This window comes from Lates calcarifer, linkage group LG24 (assembly GCF_001640805.2).
Source record: "Lates calcarifer isolate ASB-BC8 linkage group LG24, TLL_Latcal_v3, whole genome shotgun sequence".
Lineage (NCBI taxonomy): Eukaryota > Metazoa > Chordata > Actinopteri > Centropomidae > Lates > Lates calcarifer.
The window spans coordinates 14,176,190-14,194,063 of record NC_066856.1 but is presented as its reverse complement, the minus strand read 5'-3'; the positions used below and the strand labels follow the sequence as shown (position 1 = coordinate 14,194,063).

At 41.1% G+C, this 17,874-nt stretch overlaps 2 protein-coding genes across 3 annotated transcripts in view; both read left to right on the top strand.

Moving 5' to 3' along the window:
• The first annotated feature begins 290 nt into the window (after positions 1 to 290).
• Positions 291 to 9,042, top strand: LOC108894992 (zinc transporter ZIP12). Its single transcript, XM_018693642.1, is given in 14 exon segments — positions 291 to 665; positions 1,523 to 1,822; positions 2,390 to 2,716; positions 2,799 to 3,006; positions 3,905 to 4,068; positions 4,180 to 4,351; positions 4,621 to 4,637; positions 4,639 to 4,794; positions 4,884 to 5,039; positions 5,238 to 5,318; positions 6,627 to 6,699; positions 6,839 to 6,997; positions 7,113 to 7,300; positions 8,409 to 9,042. Coding segments are annotated over 14 exon segments (2,133 nt in total). The 5' UTR covers positions 291 to 662; the 3' UTR covers positions 8,538 to 9,042.
• A 3,605-nt stretch (positions 9,043 to 12,647) lies between these two features.
• The window catches only part of cacnb2a (calcium channel, voltage-dependent, beta 2a), an 84,886-nt gene continuing 79,659 nt past the window's right edge, over positions 12,648 to 17,874 (top strand). For both annotated transcript variants that reach the window (XM_051066653.1, XM_051066652.1), the window contains exons 1-2: positions 12,648 to 13,125; positions 14,685 to 14,777. In XM_051066653.1, the coding sequence (XP_050922610.1) occupies positions 13,042 to 13,125; positions 14,685 to 14,777 (177 nt within the window). In that variant the 5' untranslated portion in view covers positions 12,648 to 13,041. The remainder of the gene's footprint in view (positions 13,126 to 14,684; positions 14,778 to 17,874) is intronic.

The following is a 17,874-nucleotide window of genomic DNA, read 5'->3' as shown; positions in this document are numbered from 1 at the left end:
TTCTGATGACATTCATAAAATACTCATGGTTTATGAGTTCCTGATCAGATTTAATACTCCTGAATCTGACACCTGAAACCTTGTCAAAGTCAGACTTGAACCCTCTTGCTGAATGACACCTGCTCTATCAAACAGCTGCGTTAAATCCATCCTCCTTCTTCTTTGTCCATCAGTGTGATCAAAACCACTTCTTTACTATACTTCTTCACTGTATAAGAATGATGTTTCCTCATTCGTATCTTCCTGTGGTCTTGTGCCTCATGCATACGTGCTGAGTGCTCAGTTATGTAAGCTGTGATGTAAATAACAGCAACATCTCTGGATTTATACTTGGCATAGATGAAAGATGATCAGATTTTATGATATGAAAATATTGCTCTGTTCTCAGACATCAGCCTTTCAATCACCCCTACCAGCAGCTGGCCATCCCCCCTCCTCACCTCACTGCTGAAAATGAGGCAGTGTTCTCCATGGCAACCGCAGCCCTCTGAGGCTGTCGCAGCTAATCCTCAGGAGCTTACTCAATTCTTACTTCTCGTAAGAGGGTTTTACCAACAGCACCAATGCCCAAGAATTCTCCCCAAACAACTGGATCTTCTGTTTATCCCATCGGAGGAGGACGACAAACCTAGTTACAGCAGCTGAGGGGAGCAGAGGGGAGAATGGTAAGTCTGCTTCTTCCACTGAGCTTTTACATCTCCTCCTATCTCAGGTATGACTGTAGCTTTTTAGGGATTTTTCAAACAACAGCTCTGTCCTCATATTGCTCGGTTGAGTTGACCTGCAGGGTGCACGGTGTGGGAGGATGTTGGAGAGTGTTGTGAGAAGGCTTGGCATGTTTCGCTCTGTATGTTTGATCTTAGATGACTCAGAGATCGCACAGAAGAATGCTTTATGCATGGGGGGCTCTGGGGCTTGTAGTCTACACACTACATGCATTTAGTCAAACCAGCTCCTCTTTTGCTCATGAACAACTGATGCTGCTAAATAAGGAAACTGGTTCTGTATTTAGATCAGTATAAAAACTGATTTTTTTAAAAATAATTCAGAGGTATACGTTCAATTAAAACACAAACTAGAGGTGATTATACAAAGTATTCACTTCTCTTCAGGAGAACTATTTTGTGTTAGATGTGAATCTCTGTTTGCCTTAATAATAGCTTCCCCTCAGTCCCCAGTTTTCGTTAATACTAATTATTTTCTCCACAGTCTCCCCCTTCATGCCCCCTCTCTCTGCCCCTGTGCTCTCTCTCACTTGCCTGCACTAATCCTTTTGTTGTGGACTGAGGGGCCCAGGCTTTGGCTGACCATTCAGCACTGGGAGGGTTGGTTCAATTGAAGGGTGCCGAGCCCTCCAGTCCTCCACCAGATCTGGCGGGCCTATTATTAACGCCTCCCTCTGCAAGAACACGTCCACTGCTCTTCTTTTTTAGAAGCCTTGCTGCTCAATCCTCACTCACCTTGGTTTCTCTCGTAGTTGCAGGTCTATGTTTTCTCTCTAACACTTCCTCGTTGTCTCAAGCCCTTAGCCAGTCCTGGGAGATCGAGGGTGTCGGACAGCCCCGGTAGGAACATGCACTTCAGGAACAGTGCGCCCCTTTTGCTGTTGCTCCTGCCGTTTTGTCTACTAGGGAAGGTGCTGGAGGTGAGAGGGCAGGAGTGGGGATACCTGCAGGAGGCTCTCAAAGCACTGGGTCTTCCCCCTGGGTTGGACGACCAACCTCAGCTGCAGAAGAACAAAACTGACGTGCTGATCACCACGCTTCTTCAGGCAGTGCACTGTGCAGAGCAGACTGGGACCTCTCAGGACATCTGTGACAAGGTAAGATCTACACCTGCCATGCCATGAGTATCTCTATATGATACACAACTTTACATCCAGTATGCTAAGTGCTTATTTAGTATCCACTACATTCCTGACTGCTTATTCCATGAAATGTGCTTGTTATGGCTGGAATGTGAGTGAATGTGGAGGCTTAAGTCCTTGACCTGTATGGGGCATTCATGCTGAGTGGCTTTAAACATCCCTCAGTTTGACATAGTAAACTCCATAGAGTAGAGTTAGAGGTACTTCACATGTTTGTGCAGGCGGGCCATCATTGGGATTATGCGTCTCTCAAGCCCTGAAAGTGAGATTTAGAAATTAAGAGAGCAACTTTCTGCTTTCCAGCATTGTTTTCCTGAATAATCTGCTCTCTCTAACAAGACCCACTGCTTCACCCACTCTTCAAACCTTCTATATTTTGTGTGTGGGTTTAATTTGGCTTGTATTCAACTCACCACAAAGCTAAGAAGCAGAGTACTGTTTTTGCAAAGAAAATGGGCCTTTTATCACGCTGACCTCTTTCCCACCTTGTCTAAATCTGACGTGGTCCTCTTCTCATTGCAGTGCCTGACACCAGACGTAGCCCTCTCTGTGCTGGAGGATGATGGGAAGTCTTACCTCACTGAAGAGGACTATCAGCGGATCTCGACTGTTCTGCTGTACTACATCATTAACTTGCAAGATCTGTGTGTGTCCAGCCCTGCCTCCTCTTCCTCTCTTTCTTCCTCCTCCTCTTCATCTGGGAACTATCAGTTCTACCTTTTGGCTCTCACCAATCTACACCCAGCTGAGGACAACCAGGTCCTGTCACTCAGTGAGACAGAGAGTATTCTGCAGCTCATCAACCAGCACTACAACCCCTCCAACCAAGAGACCTCATCTGATCTGCAAGTAAGGGATTTCTTAGTAGGAAATCTATCCTGTATCAGCAGGTGCAAACCCAGATTTAATCATTTAATCTCTGATCCCACAGTGTATTGATGCCACTCATCTACTTGAGGATGTTGACATAAAAGAAAACCCAGGTGCTGGTGAGTCTTCGGTGCCCAGAGTGGCCGCGGCCATCATCAGCCATATCCTGCAGGGCCACTGTTTCAGACAAAGGAACCTCCCGTCTCCTGCCTTCTTTACCGACTACATCTTTCAATCCCTAAATCGCACAAGTAACCTGCAGATTATAGGTAAGATGATCAGTACATCAAGCATCTTATGCACATTAAAAGTCTGACATTTGCTCGTTATTAAATGTACAGATCATTTGGTTCATTACAATTATTCACTGACCACTGTCTACATAAAACTTATTAGCTTATTCACTTTCTGGAGGAGAGGTAGATGAGAAGATTAATACCATCCAGCTATGATTAGCTTAGCAAGAAGAATGGAAGCAGGGGAAAACTGCTAGCCTGACTTGAACAAAATCCAGCCACTATAGCACCCATTAAGCTCACTTATTAACACATGAACACACAGAGATAGGCTTGCCCCTGTTTCCAGTCTTAGTGCTAACTCAAGCTAATTAGCTGCTGTCTGTAGCTTCATGTTTAGCATATAGACATGAGAGTAGTATCAATCTTCTCATCCGACTCTTGGCAAGAGAGTGAATAAGCGTATTTCCCATAATGCCACACTATTCCTTTAATAGTTCTGTGTCTTGTGTAAGTCCATTATTTAAAGGTCATTTGAAGGTATTTCCTCTCTCAGTCTCTGAGTAGGAGGAATGAGTCATGATGCCTGAAAGAGCCACTAACCCTCCAGACAGATTTTCATTAGTCAAGGTTTTGAGAGGAGATACCTTAAATATTGCATCAAAGGCTTTTCCACCAGGCTAAAAATAAGACATGTAATCTTTTAAAAAGGACAAGGATCAAAATCATTAATAAACATTTGCAGAAAATGCTGGATGTGTGCAGGTTCAATCCATAATATCAGTTTTGATATCTTTTATTTTGCTCTTTTTGTTAAAATACATGCAGAATATAGTTGCATTTTGTTCCTATCTTTTACAATAAATAAACAAACTCTGACTTGGAGCACTGACTCGTTTAGATAAATCTGATCTACCACTTCTTTTGTTAGACTTAGAGGAGCTGCTTCATCAGCTGGGAGTGGGTCGGGAGGGAGCCACTCTCTCTCACGACAGGAAGAGGCGGAGCATTAGAGGAAGTTCACAGAGAGGAGTGGGGCATCAGGTGGAAGGCTGTAACCATGAAAATGGAGGAACAAGCAGAGACTGGGCACAGGTGAGGCTGAGACAAATATCTGATTAGTTTGCTGTAACCGGCATGCAGGTTCTTGATTTGAGCCTCCCACTCATCCTCCAAAATTTGTCTTTCCCCTTTGAATCTAATCAGGTATGTTTTTCAGCCAATCAGTTGGTGGATATTTTTGCTCTGGATCCTCATTTGCCAATTTCCAAGGAGCACTTCAGACAAATTTGTCCAGCCATTATTCAGCAGTTGCTAGGCAATGCCTGTGAGTCCGCAGAGCAAAAAACAAGAGGATCTCAGCCCACTGCTCTCGAGAGTAAGACATTTTACCTCATTGTTTCTCTTTACAAACCACAGTCACAAATGAATACAAACTTTGTTTACTTTTCCACCAAGTACTTTATTTTAAGTCATCAATTGAACGAATAAGAAAGAAAGGTTTATAAACGGGTAAATTAACTAAGTTTCTCATCATTCTGGTGAAGAAACTCACATTTGATTTAGGATTTCTCACAGTTGGTCTTATGATTTTATTATCTGGACATGAAAAAGGGTGTTCAAACTCCTCCCTCCTCCTACCTGCAGAGTATGGCTACAGCACAGGCCGCTGTCCTGCTCATCACGGTGGGCTCCATGTTCGGCATCTGCCTGATCTTCTTCAACTCCTGCCAGGAAACCTTCACACTCATCCTGCAGCTGTTTGTGGGCCTGGCAGTGGGAACGCTCTCAGGAGACGCTCTCCTGCACCTCATACCACAGGTAGAACACCACTGCACCATCCATTATGACCGACCACATACACGTATTGAGTTTGAGTGTCTAATTCTGTCCTTTTGTCTCCTTTGGAGATTCTGGGCCTCCACGATGGCACTCACAGTCATGATGATGAGCACTATGCTGAAGGAAAAGAGTATCTGTGGAAGATTCTGGGCATGATCGCTGGGATTTATGGCTTTTTTCTGATTGAAAGAATATTCTCCTTTTTAGTTCCTTCTCATGGCCATGTAAGAGCTTTGTTTTTCAGCTGTTCATCAATTTAATGACCCAAAAATGACACAGAGAGCAAAACACTCAAACAAACTCATAGTGTATCAAGCGAAAGGGGCTGAAGTTGTGGCTGATTTTCTTTACCTAACCAGATTTTGAACTTTTGTACAAACAATGTGAGCAGCAATGGTCTCATGACTTTCTTTTGTCTGCAGGGTCACTCCAGTGACCTTCCCTTAGAGCTCAACTGCAACGGACAGACACAAAGGGGCAAGTCCATCTCCACCATACAGCTGGTGAGTGTCATCACTGTCCACACTGAACTGCTAAGTGTTCTTGGCAGAAAGTCCTGATTCCTGTCATCATCCCTGTTATTTTTCTAATGATATAGCAGACCACAGGGACCACAGCAAGGCAGTTCTGGGAAGTTAAACAGCAAAATATTAAAACAGTGTCTGGGAGAGAGAGAGAAAAAAACAAAAAAGAAACATTTAAGATATTGTGCTTCTACTTCACTGTTTCCCAACATTGTTAGTTTGATCATACCCCCATAGCCCCACATCAGAACATCATTTAACTTCATTAACTATATAAAACTATACACTATTGAAGTTATTTTTTTATACGAGACTAATCCTGGAATGAATCCTGGAAGTGTAGATGATTAGGTGTGGTCAGAAGCTGTTACTTTCAGTTTTCACAAACTCTCAGACATATGGTGTCCTTTGCAATCAGCTTATCATTGCCGGTGATTTATTGGCTATTGCAACAGTTAAGATACTAAAGTTCATCAACACACCATGTTTTAAAACAAAAGCAAAAGTTTAACTCCTACTTTATGCAACAGAGATTATTACACTCCCAAAAAACAAGGGGCAGCTCTTGCAGCAGTTAAATCATCGCATTGATTGAATATTTTGCTCGCTGTGCTTCAGTACTGTGCAGTTATTAAAGTCAATATAGTTTCATTCACCCCGGTGATGCTTCACTCCCACACTACTCCTCCACTAGTGTTGTTGTGTTGTGCTAGAGGGCACTGTTTACAGGAGAACAACCTTCAAATTACAGCACAGCTTCACACAACATTGGGGACACTTCAGCACACTGCCCCAGTTCTGATCCCAACCCCATTGTTAAAAAAATAATACTCAATAAAGGATCATGTGGATCTACTGAATTAATGTTTACAGTTCAAAAATCAACTGAAATTCATTTAAATCAATTTTCCAGCTCTGCTCTTATATAACAGGAAATGAAGAGTGGTGTAGGAGGGAGTGAAGGAACAGAGCATGTAGGATGTTGGAGAATGAGAAATATTGAATCATTCAGAAACCACTTCATATTTGTGTTGAATCATATACACACAGTTGAATGCATACATCAAAACTAGAACATTTTGGACACCGAGACAGGTCACTCACGTGGAAAACCACTTTTTGTTAACTACAGACATGGACCTATTTCCTGACCATTCTTGTTATGTAAAAAATATCCTGCTTTGTTGAATTTGTCTCACTTCAATCATCCCAATATATCTGAAATTAGAATAAAAGGTTAAAGAGGTTCAAAAATCTGTGCTGTAAATAATTATCTTTCTCCTGCAGGGACCAGTGGATGACTTGGAGTGTACAGAAATATCTCCTGAACACACAAACACAAGGAGCCCTTCACGTCAGAGTAAGCTCCTTCAACACAAACTGCACAATAACACACAAATGAACATGTTGTACTTTGTAATTAGTCGCCTGGCGTGACAGAGAAATTGTCATGGTCTGAGGATGAGCTTTAACGACACAGACTCGCTTTGTATTCCCAGGACAAGGGGTTCCTCTGCTGGCCTTGATGGTAATTGTGGGAGACAGCCTTCATAACTTTGCCGACGGCCTGGTTGTCGGGGCGGCCTTCTCCTCCTCGGCCGAGACTGGCATGGCGACCACTGTGGCTATCCTGTGCCACGAGATCCCGCACGAGATGGGTGAGAGGTCACTGTGCTTGCTTTGGGAGCACATTTGTTGGGTTTTTTTGGCCGAGGCCAGGAAACACTCTGTTTGAATGACACCCCCCCATCTTGTCTGGTTTTTGTCTCAAAGGGGACTTTGCTGTGTTGCTCAGCTCTGGACTCCCAGTGAAGACTGCTGTGCTAATGAACTTTCTCAGTGCTCTGACAGCCTTTCTGGGCCTCTACATCGGACTCTTTGTTTCCTCAGACACAGAGGTGCAACAGTGGATCTTTGCTGTCACTGCTGGGATTTTCCTCTACTTGTCACTGGTAGAAATGGTAAGGCAGCCATATTAAAGGCTGGTGATGGTCTGTATTTTTCTTATTATCAACAGATCCCATGAATAGACCAAAATCAACAACAATGAATTGATCCTGATGTAGCTTATTTTTCTGTGCAATAGACCTCTATTGTGAGAAACATTGTTGCACTGGTGACACATCTGTTGGTCAGACTAAAATATCTCAGCAGCTGTGTACAAACATTCACACACCCCGCAGGATGAAACCTACTGACTTCAATGATCCTCTGGCTTTTTATCTAACGACATTCGGGATTCTGAGTGAAATATCCCGACTATCTGATGATGAAATCTGAGCATTCATGTTCCCCTGGACTGTTTGTGGTTTATGACCATATACCTGCAAAACTAATGACATCAGCCCTACCTGTACTTTGGATTTAGTGCACAAATGTTAGCATGCTAACATACTAAATTAGATTTGATTGGTTATTATTTAAATTAAATTTTGAGTTATCCCTAACCTCTACGAAATACAACCAAAAAGGGAAATCAAAGCCTCACTGCTTATGTTTTAGTTCATTTAAAACGTAAACGTTTTTGCGACAACGAAGGACACCTGCAGTGAGCTAACCTCAACCGCCATTAACGGGCAGGCTACCGGAACTATATAGCGCAGTCCCCAATTGCTTCACCAGGATTGGTGGCGCTGGACTGGGATCCACCAATCAGAAAAGAGAAGGCATGGAGGAGGGCGGTAAGTCGAACTTGAGCCAATCATGAACGGGGGACCGCACATCACAATTGGCATACAAACCTACTTAAAATGAGGTGATACACGTACATAGTAAACGGAGAAAATTTGATGTTAAAATCGTAGATTGTGTATTATATACAGTCTGTATATTATATACAGTCTATGGTTAAGATTTATGTTTAAGTAATGAATGGGTCTGGGGCTGAGTGAAACAAACAGGGTATGAAAATTAGGAAGTATTTAGAAATGGACTAAGCCACTGTTGGTTTTGGCCTTTTTGACAGGTTTCTTGAAAACAAGAAAAATACAGAGTAATACTGCCAGCTTTATCCCATCTGTGAAAACGTTGAGGGTTTTGTTTTTACTGTTATTTTCTCTCTGTTATCAGCTTCCAGAGATGAGTCGAGTGAAGACCGACAGACCATGTCTTGTGTTTCTCCTACAGAACCTCGGTCTGTTGATGGGTTGGGCCTGTCTTTTGCTCCTCGCACTGTTTGAACATGAACTCAAATTCTGATTGCACACACACCTAAGTGTACATTACATACAGTATCTATTGAAATGGGGTTCAACTGAAACAAATGTGACTTGATTTTTAGTGTTCTTTGAGATTTCCTTTGACTTGTTGATTATTACCTGCTGCTGTGCACAACTATATTTGTGCAAGTGTTAATTTGTGCACCTGGAATGTTTTGACAAGTCAGTATTGGTCAACGAGTGAGTATTTCATGATGTTATAGTCTCAACACTGGGTGTTACAGTGAATATATCATGTATAGCTGTATGAATCCTTCCTTTTTTATATACACATGATGATTTATTTTTGTATGTTAGGTGTCATTGGTGCCTGTACCCGGACATTTGATGTCTAGTTTAAACTCTTATGGCTTTATTTGGCAGCATCAGGTGCAAGTGAGCATATCTGTTCTGTGAAATATTCATGTTGCCTCAGACAATCAAATCATTTGATTTTGAAGTCATTTCTTACCAGCAGAATATAAAGTATTATACATTTACTTGAACTTATTTTTTGTATTTATATAGATAGATATACCAGTTTCTGATTATTTTACATATTTAGGTGACACTTCAGTTTACAGACCTGTAGTTTTGGCATTATTTCCTCCTTGGAGGAAAGTAAGATTTAGTACAAATTATAAGGAAAACAGAGGCAGTATTCAATTAGAACACTTTAAATGAATGAATTCCACTTTTAGAATAGAGTTATTGGTTAGTATTACCCTTCAAGGATTCACAAAAAAGACACATTTGAAAAGGATATTCTCATTTTTAGTCCCCTGTTTAATCATTTAATTCCACCTTTATCTGGTATTTCTTGAATTTATATTCTAAAACACTTGTTTTTGAAAATGTAAATACAGTTATAATTCTATTTAATCCATCTTTAATTAGCTCCTCTCTGCCTGGTAGAGTAATGCTTTCCAGGAAACACAGGAAATTACAAACCCACAATAGAGCATTACCTTCATTTGAACAACTTATAAATATACAAAGCCTGATTGGCTTGATGAGGAATTCTAATGTTAGGTACAAAAAAGGACTAATACCTCTTAGGTATGTAAGCTGCTCTAAAATACTTTTTTTGTTGTTTTTGAAGCCCTGTTTTCAGAAACGTTGCTCTCTTTCAGCTTCTCATCTCAGAGGCATCATTCTTTGTTTTCGAGGCCTCTCTGTGATCCAATATGAGGGCACTTCCACCCACCTGAGCCATTTGTTCTCTTCATCCACCAACCTGGATGACTAATGCTTGCTGTAAAAGACAGAAAAACTCTGGAGTGATCCAGCCCACACAGCGCACACACACTCTTTACTGGCCAGAGTGGGCCTGCAGAGGGGGGTGGTGGAAGAGGAGAATATGAATTCATCAGCACAATAAAATAAATGAAACACAGTAAATCATCTTATTTGGACATAAAATTGGATTTGTGATATTGAGAGAATGAGTGGGCTTAAGAGAGGATTTTTTTTCATCTATTTAATCAGCTTGTTGTGATTAAATTCTGGTGCTCTCAACATCAACATACTCCTGTAAAATTTGAGTAAACAGCTGTCGAGCACTTGCTGTATTTGTGCTGGGGATTAGTTTCATTGCAGAATTTGCATGGCGATTATGTTAATTTGCCATTCTGAGCTTACTATCAAGGTACAAAGTCAGTAATATTGACAGTGTCATGAGATTATTTGACTATCACATCAGAAAAAGCTGACACCATTTACTGTGACTTCCCGAGTAATGTTAAAACAATAGAAGGAAGTCCACTGCATTTTCTCTTATTCTAGCAAATCTGCTGTTATTTTGGAAATGCCAGCCCCTTTGGCATTTCCAGGAAAGCTTTGGGCCTAATGGCTTGTGTGTAAATCTGTGCTTTAGCACCTAAGAGGCATTTTTTTGGCATGTGTGCATCTTTTCAAGGCAACTGCTGCCAGGATAGAGGAAGGAAGGGCTTTTTATCTGGGGCATGTTGGTGTGAACACTGAGTATCCTCACTTGCTCAGCAGCGACCTGTCAGAAGAAGAGTTCAGCTCTGGGGTCGTTGGGGCAGCAGAGCACACAGAAGTGATGGGAAAGGCTCAAAGAGAAAGACACAAAACAGGAAATGTAAAAGTGCTTTCCCTTTGATTTGAAAAGATTTGACTGAAAATAATCCTTTGCACCTGTTAATGTCGTCACACAAAACCACATGGGATCAACTGTTACTGCTAATGAGACATTTTATTTGTCTTTCAGGACACAGGACTTGTGACCTGAAATACAATAATTACTGCTACTAAAACTTGTTTTCCTGAGTCATTGATTTACTCTCTAGTTTAAAGGAATGCTTCATCAATTTTGGAGTGTATTTCCATTAAGTTGGGAAGCTAAAGAGAGACAATTTTTAATGGTAAAAACTGAGGCATTGGAGGCTGCAATATCTCAGCTTTTAGTCCAAAAACATTTCCCACAATGCACCTCTACAGGATATTTTTGTTAGAGTATCCAAATCTAAAAGCCCACGTGTCAAACACCACACAGCTTGTACCTCTAATAACATTTGAAGCCACCAAGACCAAGAATAACCCCAATGACATCACTATGACATCACCTGGGGTTAATTTTCCAGACTTGCCTCCAGGGCCACAGAGCTCATTAGACAACTATTGTGACAGGATGAGTAGTAGTAAGCATGACTAATAAAGTCACTTCAATGTGTAAAATGAGTGGAGTGTCCCCTTTAAAATACAAAAAGCCACTAGAGGGCAGTAATAAATAACAAAACTTCAGAGATATCTGTGGTGAAGGTTTGTCTCAGGAGTTCACCTCAGCTGCAGTATGGCCTGAATGGTCCCATTTGTTCCACATGCAGTATGTACAGGACTGTGCATTATAGACTGAATGAAGGACACAAAGTAGTTGCTGTGCCTTTCCTCCACCTCTGTGGGAAACTCCAGCTCATGTACAAAGATCTACTGGGAATATGTTCTGTGTTTGCAAATGTCTCACTTAAATCTAGCACTGAAACAATTAGTCAGTTAATAATTCAGTTGATCAACAGATAATTGCAACATCTTTGATAAACTATAATCATTATAGTTGCTTAAACAATCACTGCAAATATTGTCTGGTTGCAGCTTCTAAACTGTGAATATGTGTTGCCTTTTTCTGTATTATACCATCATAAATAGAATATATTTGGATTTTTGAGTGCCCTACTTAAATCAGCTCATTAACGCTGTATAATGTCATAGTTTGCATACAGCCAAACTGGATATATTCTAGGATTGTAGGCTCAATCACAATGCCAAAGTGTTCAGCTTTCCCCTTTACTTGACAATTTAGACTTATTTTAATGGCAACTGCAGTGATTATGAGGATGAAATCAACTGGACCTTCAATCTCTGTTCTCTCCTCAGCTTGAAGTTCATGTGATTAATCTTATTGCCCTTCAAACTGACATGGTGTTTTACCTGCCTAACAGACAACAATATAGTTTACCCAGCTGCTCACTCCCAGTCTGGCTGTATCCAACAATATAAGAATAACTTATAAGACCAGGCTGTTTTACTGCCCTAACTGGCTGAAATTTTCAAACCTCTGACAGTGTGTTGTTGATAGTGGTCAGAAGCTGCTCTGTTGCACCTGTAACCACACCCAACTGTGATATCATGATGTACCTGGAGTACAACCCTGCATCACTGACACGATATGTAAAAAAAAAAAAAAAAAAAAAAAAACATATTGGTGTATGTGTCAGCTGTACAACAGAGAGGAATGACAAGTATATTTTTCAAATATTAATATCAGTACAAACATTCAGCATCAGTGGGCAGTGGTCTTATGTTACTCTTTTGGCTTTCCTTTTTTTTAAATATCAAAACTTCCTTGATTCCAGTGTCATTTAGGTTTATAGTCACAGATTATGATGAATTGGCAGCAACAAAAATGATTTAACCTGATCATAACTGACATAAAATGCAGCTGTAGAAAAAGTTAGATATGTTGAATCAATTGCTCCTAGGAAATTCTTAATTAACTGGTACAAGGTCGTGTTACTCAATGGTTAAATTCTTTTATACCAAACATTTTCTGCTTGGATGCTGTAATTCATTTTCACCCTTTTGTGCTGTGGGAAGGAGGTGTTGGTGCTGGATGAGGGCGCACGGAGCAGGAGAGCTCTCAGCCAGTGTGGGTAGGAGGGCACTCGTGAGGAGGCTCTGTGATGCTGAAGTCTATAATATCCGAGAATTCAAATCCTCCTCATCATCACCATCATCTGATCTGAACCGGAGGAAAACTGCCTCGCCATCCTCTTCCGCGCAAGCTCCTCCTTAGCTCTCCTGCCTCAAACTTCAGGATTGGCGGTGCCAGTCAGGTGAACAGCGGTGCTTCACTTTTTATCAGCCTGTTACTCGCTAATATGAACCGGTAGAAGGGTGAAAATGCGCTCTAGCTTTTATCTTGGACGGAGTATTTGTCCAAACCGAGAGGTTTTGTCGAGTATTTGCGTTTGTTTAATGGTGTAATGGTCGTCAATAATACTCCAAAAACAGGAGCAGCAACGCCTCTGGACAAACACATGGACTCGCTGGAACACCCGATGTTACAAGTAAGCTAATTTAATGACACTGATATGGTCGTTTAACAGTCTGTTAACAGTTCACAAAAGTTTACAGGTTAGAGAAACAGGTAAACTTTAGCCCACGTGCCTCAACCTGTCCACTTCCTCGTGCTAATTGGCTACAACGTAATTATCCGAGTTTGAATGTAGAATTTTAACGATTGGTTTTAATCAAACATGTCGTCGCAGCTGTTATCTGTTAATGTTGGCGGAAGTCACGCTAGCATGTCATTATTTTTTCAGGTTGTGGCTGTTGTCATTTGTTTTATTAGTTTTTACTAAGACTTGTTCAGATGTCAGAGAGGTTTTAACATAATTTAGCCTGGCTGATAGTGACATTTCTCAATACGTTTGGTTTCCAAATGAAACCCCATATTAGACCAGCCACAGTGTTTGTACATTTATGTAAGTAGTTATATCATAATATAAAAATCACAGGTAAAAATCTTGAATTCAGAAAGTACAGAGAAAAACTTAATCATGAATACAAAATGCATCCGAGGTTAAAAACAAATTTTAATGTTACAGCTGGTTGAGGTAAAACTAAATTTAACTATTTTATATACTGTTGAGTCAAAAGGATAATAACATTACATCATTCAGTAACTGATCATATGTTTTGAATGAAAAACTGTAATCTGCAAATTTGCCATAGCTGTCTCTTGTCACTTGTGAAAAGTACAATATTTCCCTCTGTAATGCTATTGGATTAGAGGTAAATCAAGTAAAATGCTTAAAAATTTAAGAACTGTACTTTTTCTTTCCACTAATATTTTAGTTTGTGAACATTTCTGCTCATATGAGATATTCAGAAATCGCCTGGTAAAATATTACAGGATGGATTATACATTGTCTTTCTCATGCGGTAAAGTACATTTATTCAACTTGTATAATGCTATTTCTGTTTGGTTTATTGAGGTTAATTAAACCTCATCCTGTTCCTCCAGACTCTCTCTGGGCAGCTCTACATGACCAGCTCCTCAGAAACAGTCAGAATAGCTCTCCCTCTCCCTCCCTGACCCTCTCTCTCTCTCTCTCTCTCTTTATATGCATGATTAACATGTCCGGGGGGAATGGGATGGAATAAAAGGCAGATTTGAAATGAATTTCTGTTTTCCAGTTGCTACTAGCAACACATGCTGTACCAGCACTTGAGCTGAGTGCATTACTTTTCTAGCCCCTCATCATATCGACTTGCATTTTAGAGACCACCCACATAATTGCCATCGTTTTATGACACCTGTCATAATATTACTCTTCAAATGAAACATGAAAGCTATACTTAACTAATTGAACTAACAGTGAGACTGTGTTTCTACAGTTAAAGGATAGGTTCACATTTTTTGTCTGTTTTAAAGCAGCGCTCTAACTCAGTCTGTTGAATCTTCACATTAGATTCTGCTGAATTCCAATGTGTTTTTGCACAGAATGAGGACTGTCCATTATCACTTACATGGAACAGCATGGAAATATTGTATCAAGAAGAGCTTGAAAAATATGAACCATTTCTTTAACATTTTCACTTCTTCCTGTTTTGCTCTCTGAAGTCACAAGGCAAAGGAGCTCGAAGAAAAGGTCGATTTAAAGGGTCGGATGGCAGCACCTCCTCAGACACCACAACCAACAGCCTTGTTCGCCAGGTAAGGATGACTGTTCACTTCTAATTAACATTTAAACTTTAGGGCACAATTAAAAAAGATTTAAACTTTTATGTAGCATTTTGCAAAGTTCAAATGGTGCCATAGTTTGTGGTCCATTTGCCTAGGTATGCCTACTGCCAAGTGCTTACTCATGAGGGAATGCTTGGTCTCTGTAAATAAGGTCTAGACCTACTCTACATGAAAAGTGTCCTGAGATAACTTGTTATGATTTGGCGCTATAAAAATAGAATTGCCTTGACTTGACAAGGAACAAAGTTCTGTTTGTACTAGGTTGATGTATCTGATCATATTGTGCACCGAACAAGAATATCATGAGGAGTAATTAAACTTCCTGGCTACAGCTCCTTCATGTAGGAATGTAACACTTGTGTGTGTATGTTTGTCTGAATGTGTAAATCCCTGACAGTAAATGCAAACTGGCATAAGAGTCTGGCTTCAGTAATCATCATCCATCAGGGATGAGATGTGCATTGCACTGAAAGCTTACTGTAAACACTGCTGGGTACAGTATGTTAAGTGGAGGCCTCTCCCCTGAGCTGCATCCTCAGTGCAGCGGCACAGTGGCCTGTTATAAAGCAGACCCAGCGAGGTACACACTCAATGCGTCTGGTCTTTGTTGAGCGGACCTGTAAGGGACAGGATGGGCTGGGTTAAGGATGCGCGCCCCTGCCTAAATGTTTCTGCCTTTTTTGGAGGAGGCACACATCTCCTCGCCTTTGGCACGGCAGCGGCAGAGCAATGTGAAGCTGGAGGAGCTCAGAGCGAAGCAGCACCTCCTGGCCTTGCTGTCTGCTTCATCTCAAGGGCACTGAGAAACTTCTGAATGAGCTGCTATCATCAGTGTTACAGCTCAACGGGAGATAGTTGGTGAGAAATTGCCTGATTTTTACCGCCACCCTTGGGAGTTCATGCCCATTCCCACAGTCCTGTCCTTAAAATGAGGAGTTCCCCTCTAGTCTGAGTCATCGCAGTAAACTCAATTAGGCTGAGAGTGAAGGTCTCTCTGCGACGTAAAGCTGCATCCTACAGAAATGAGAGGCAATTCAAAGAAGAGGCGGTGGTGGGATGTGGGGAGGGTGGAGGAGTAATGTGTTTCAGGGTCAGTGAGGCCTTCACATGCTGAGCAGAAATATGCTCCTTTAGATATTTGCCGCAAGAGGGCCCCAGAAATAGAAGACCTTCCAGTAACTTCTCTGTTTAGATAATAATGTAAATACTGTTTTTCAATTGTGTTGATACTGACCTTATTTTCTATTTGCTTGTGCTCAATCATGCTGCCTGTGCTTGTTTTCACTTTTCGCAGAAGAATGAGGGTGTAGTATTTTAATCGGCTAAACTAACACCATCCCAGGAAAGTATGCAGCAAACCTCTGTGTGGTTATCTCACTGCCAATTCATAAATCTGTCATTTGGTTCTAATCTTTAATCTATGTTTAATAATTTCTCTCTTCACCATCAGCATTTAAAGCAGCTGCTGAAGATTGCTTAGGTGACGTAAGATATTTAAATCATTTTTCTTTTGCTCTACCTCCTGTCTGACCTGTTGTTTTTGTGCCTCACAGTCCTTTCATTCCTGTAGGCGTCTTAAGAACATTTCAGGCTCGGCGAGGTCCCTGTGTGTGATCGATCCACCACAGCTATGAGCGTCATAAACATCACTTTCCCGTAACCGCGTATAAACAGCTCCTAAAAGACAGAATTACTCATGGTCCAACAGATAGAGAGGGCAGAGGGCAGACAGAGAGTGGGTTGAGAGAGAAAGGATGAGAGACGTTCCCTGTGGTCGTGGCCTAATGCCCGGGGGTGGGGGTGGGGAGTGTGGAGGAGGCGGTGGGAAGGGTGGAGGTCCAGGCCAGACCGGACCACTCAGCCGTGGGAGTAGCGAGGTCAGTGTTTAGCTGGAGCTCAGCTCTCCATTGAGAAGGAAGAAGGTTAGAACTGTCAGAGATTTGTTAGAAAACTTGTACATGAGGTGGATGGTTTATTTTTATTTATGTGGAGGTGGCCTAGTTCTGCAGTGTAAGCAAAGATGGCAACTCAGTGTGTGCTTTGTGTCACAGTGTCCATCTGTTTCTGCACATGTTGAGGGTTACAAATGCTAATGGATAGTATAAACACAGATTACAATCATGTCTTCTACATCATTGCTTGAGCACCGTGCATGCACTTCCTTTTATAGTCCAGACATTCACGTGAACTCGTTTCCCGTAAGGTAGAAAAACAGATGTTTCGTCATGAAGATGATGACGGCCAGTATGTGTCTGTCCACCTGACACTTAGTGAAATGAACAGTAAACAAACAAAGGTATAGCTTTTTAAAGCTATAGTTTTACATGTTGTGTCTGTACCTTAAATATAGATGTATCTTCATATTTAGCATTCAGATAGACTGATACGAATCTTTTCATCTGACTTTCAATAAAAGCAAAAGAAGTAAAATATGGTTATCTTTCAGTTTGCACAAGCAGTGATTTTTCTGGTGAAACTCACTGAATAGAGCCTAGGGTGCTATATTTTCTGGTGACTGAAAACTGCCCATAGGTGTAAATATGAGTGACTGTCCATCTGTAGACTGGCAAAAGTGTTTAGAGTGTCTGCTTCTGTCTAATGCATCCTGGGAAACGATCAGTCCCCATGACCCTGAATAATAATAAACTTTCTTTATATAGCACTTCTCTAAAAACAGAGTTAACAAAGTGCTTTACAGAGAGTGAGAAACAAAGCTCAGAACAAAAAAAAAACAAGAGATTAAACACAAGAGGAAGGATTGTGTAAAAGCGAGTGTATAAAAGTTTGTTCTAAGCAGCAAATTTAAAAAAAGACGCTGACTTTGTAAGCTTAATTTCTTCTGTCACGCTATTCCAAGATGTGGGATCTCTGACGAAGACTGAGTGATCACCTTCTTTTTTTATTCGAGGCTTAGAAACTGTGTGATGAGTTCCTCCTCAGGGTGTCAGTTTGCCTTGTGTCTGGCTGTGTTGGAGATATTAGATCTAAAGATGTAGTTACAGGCAACAGACATAGATGATCTTCACAAGTGTAGTATCACAAATTTGAGGGAACATTTTGGACTTTT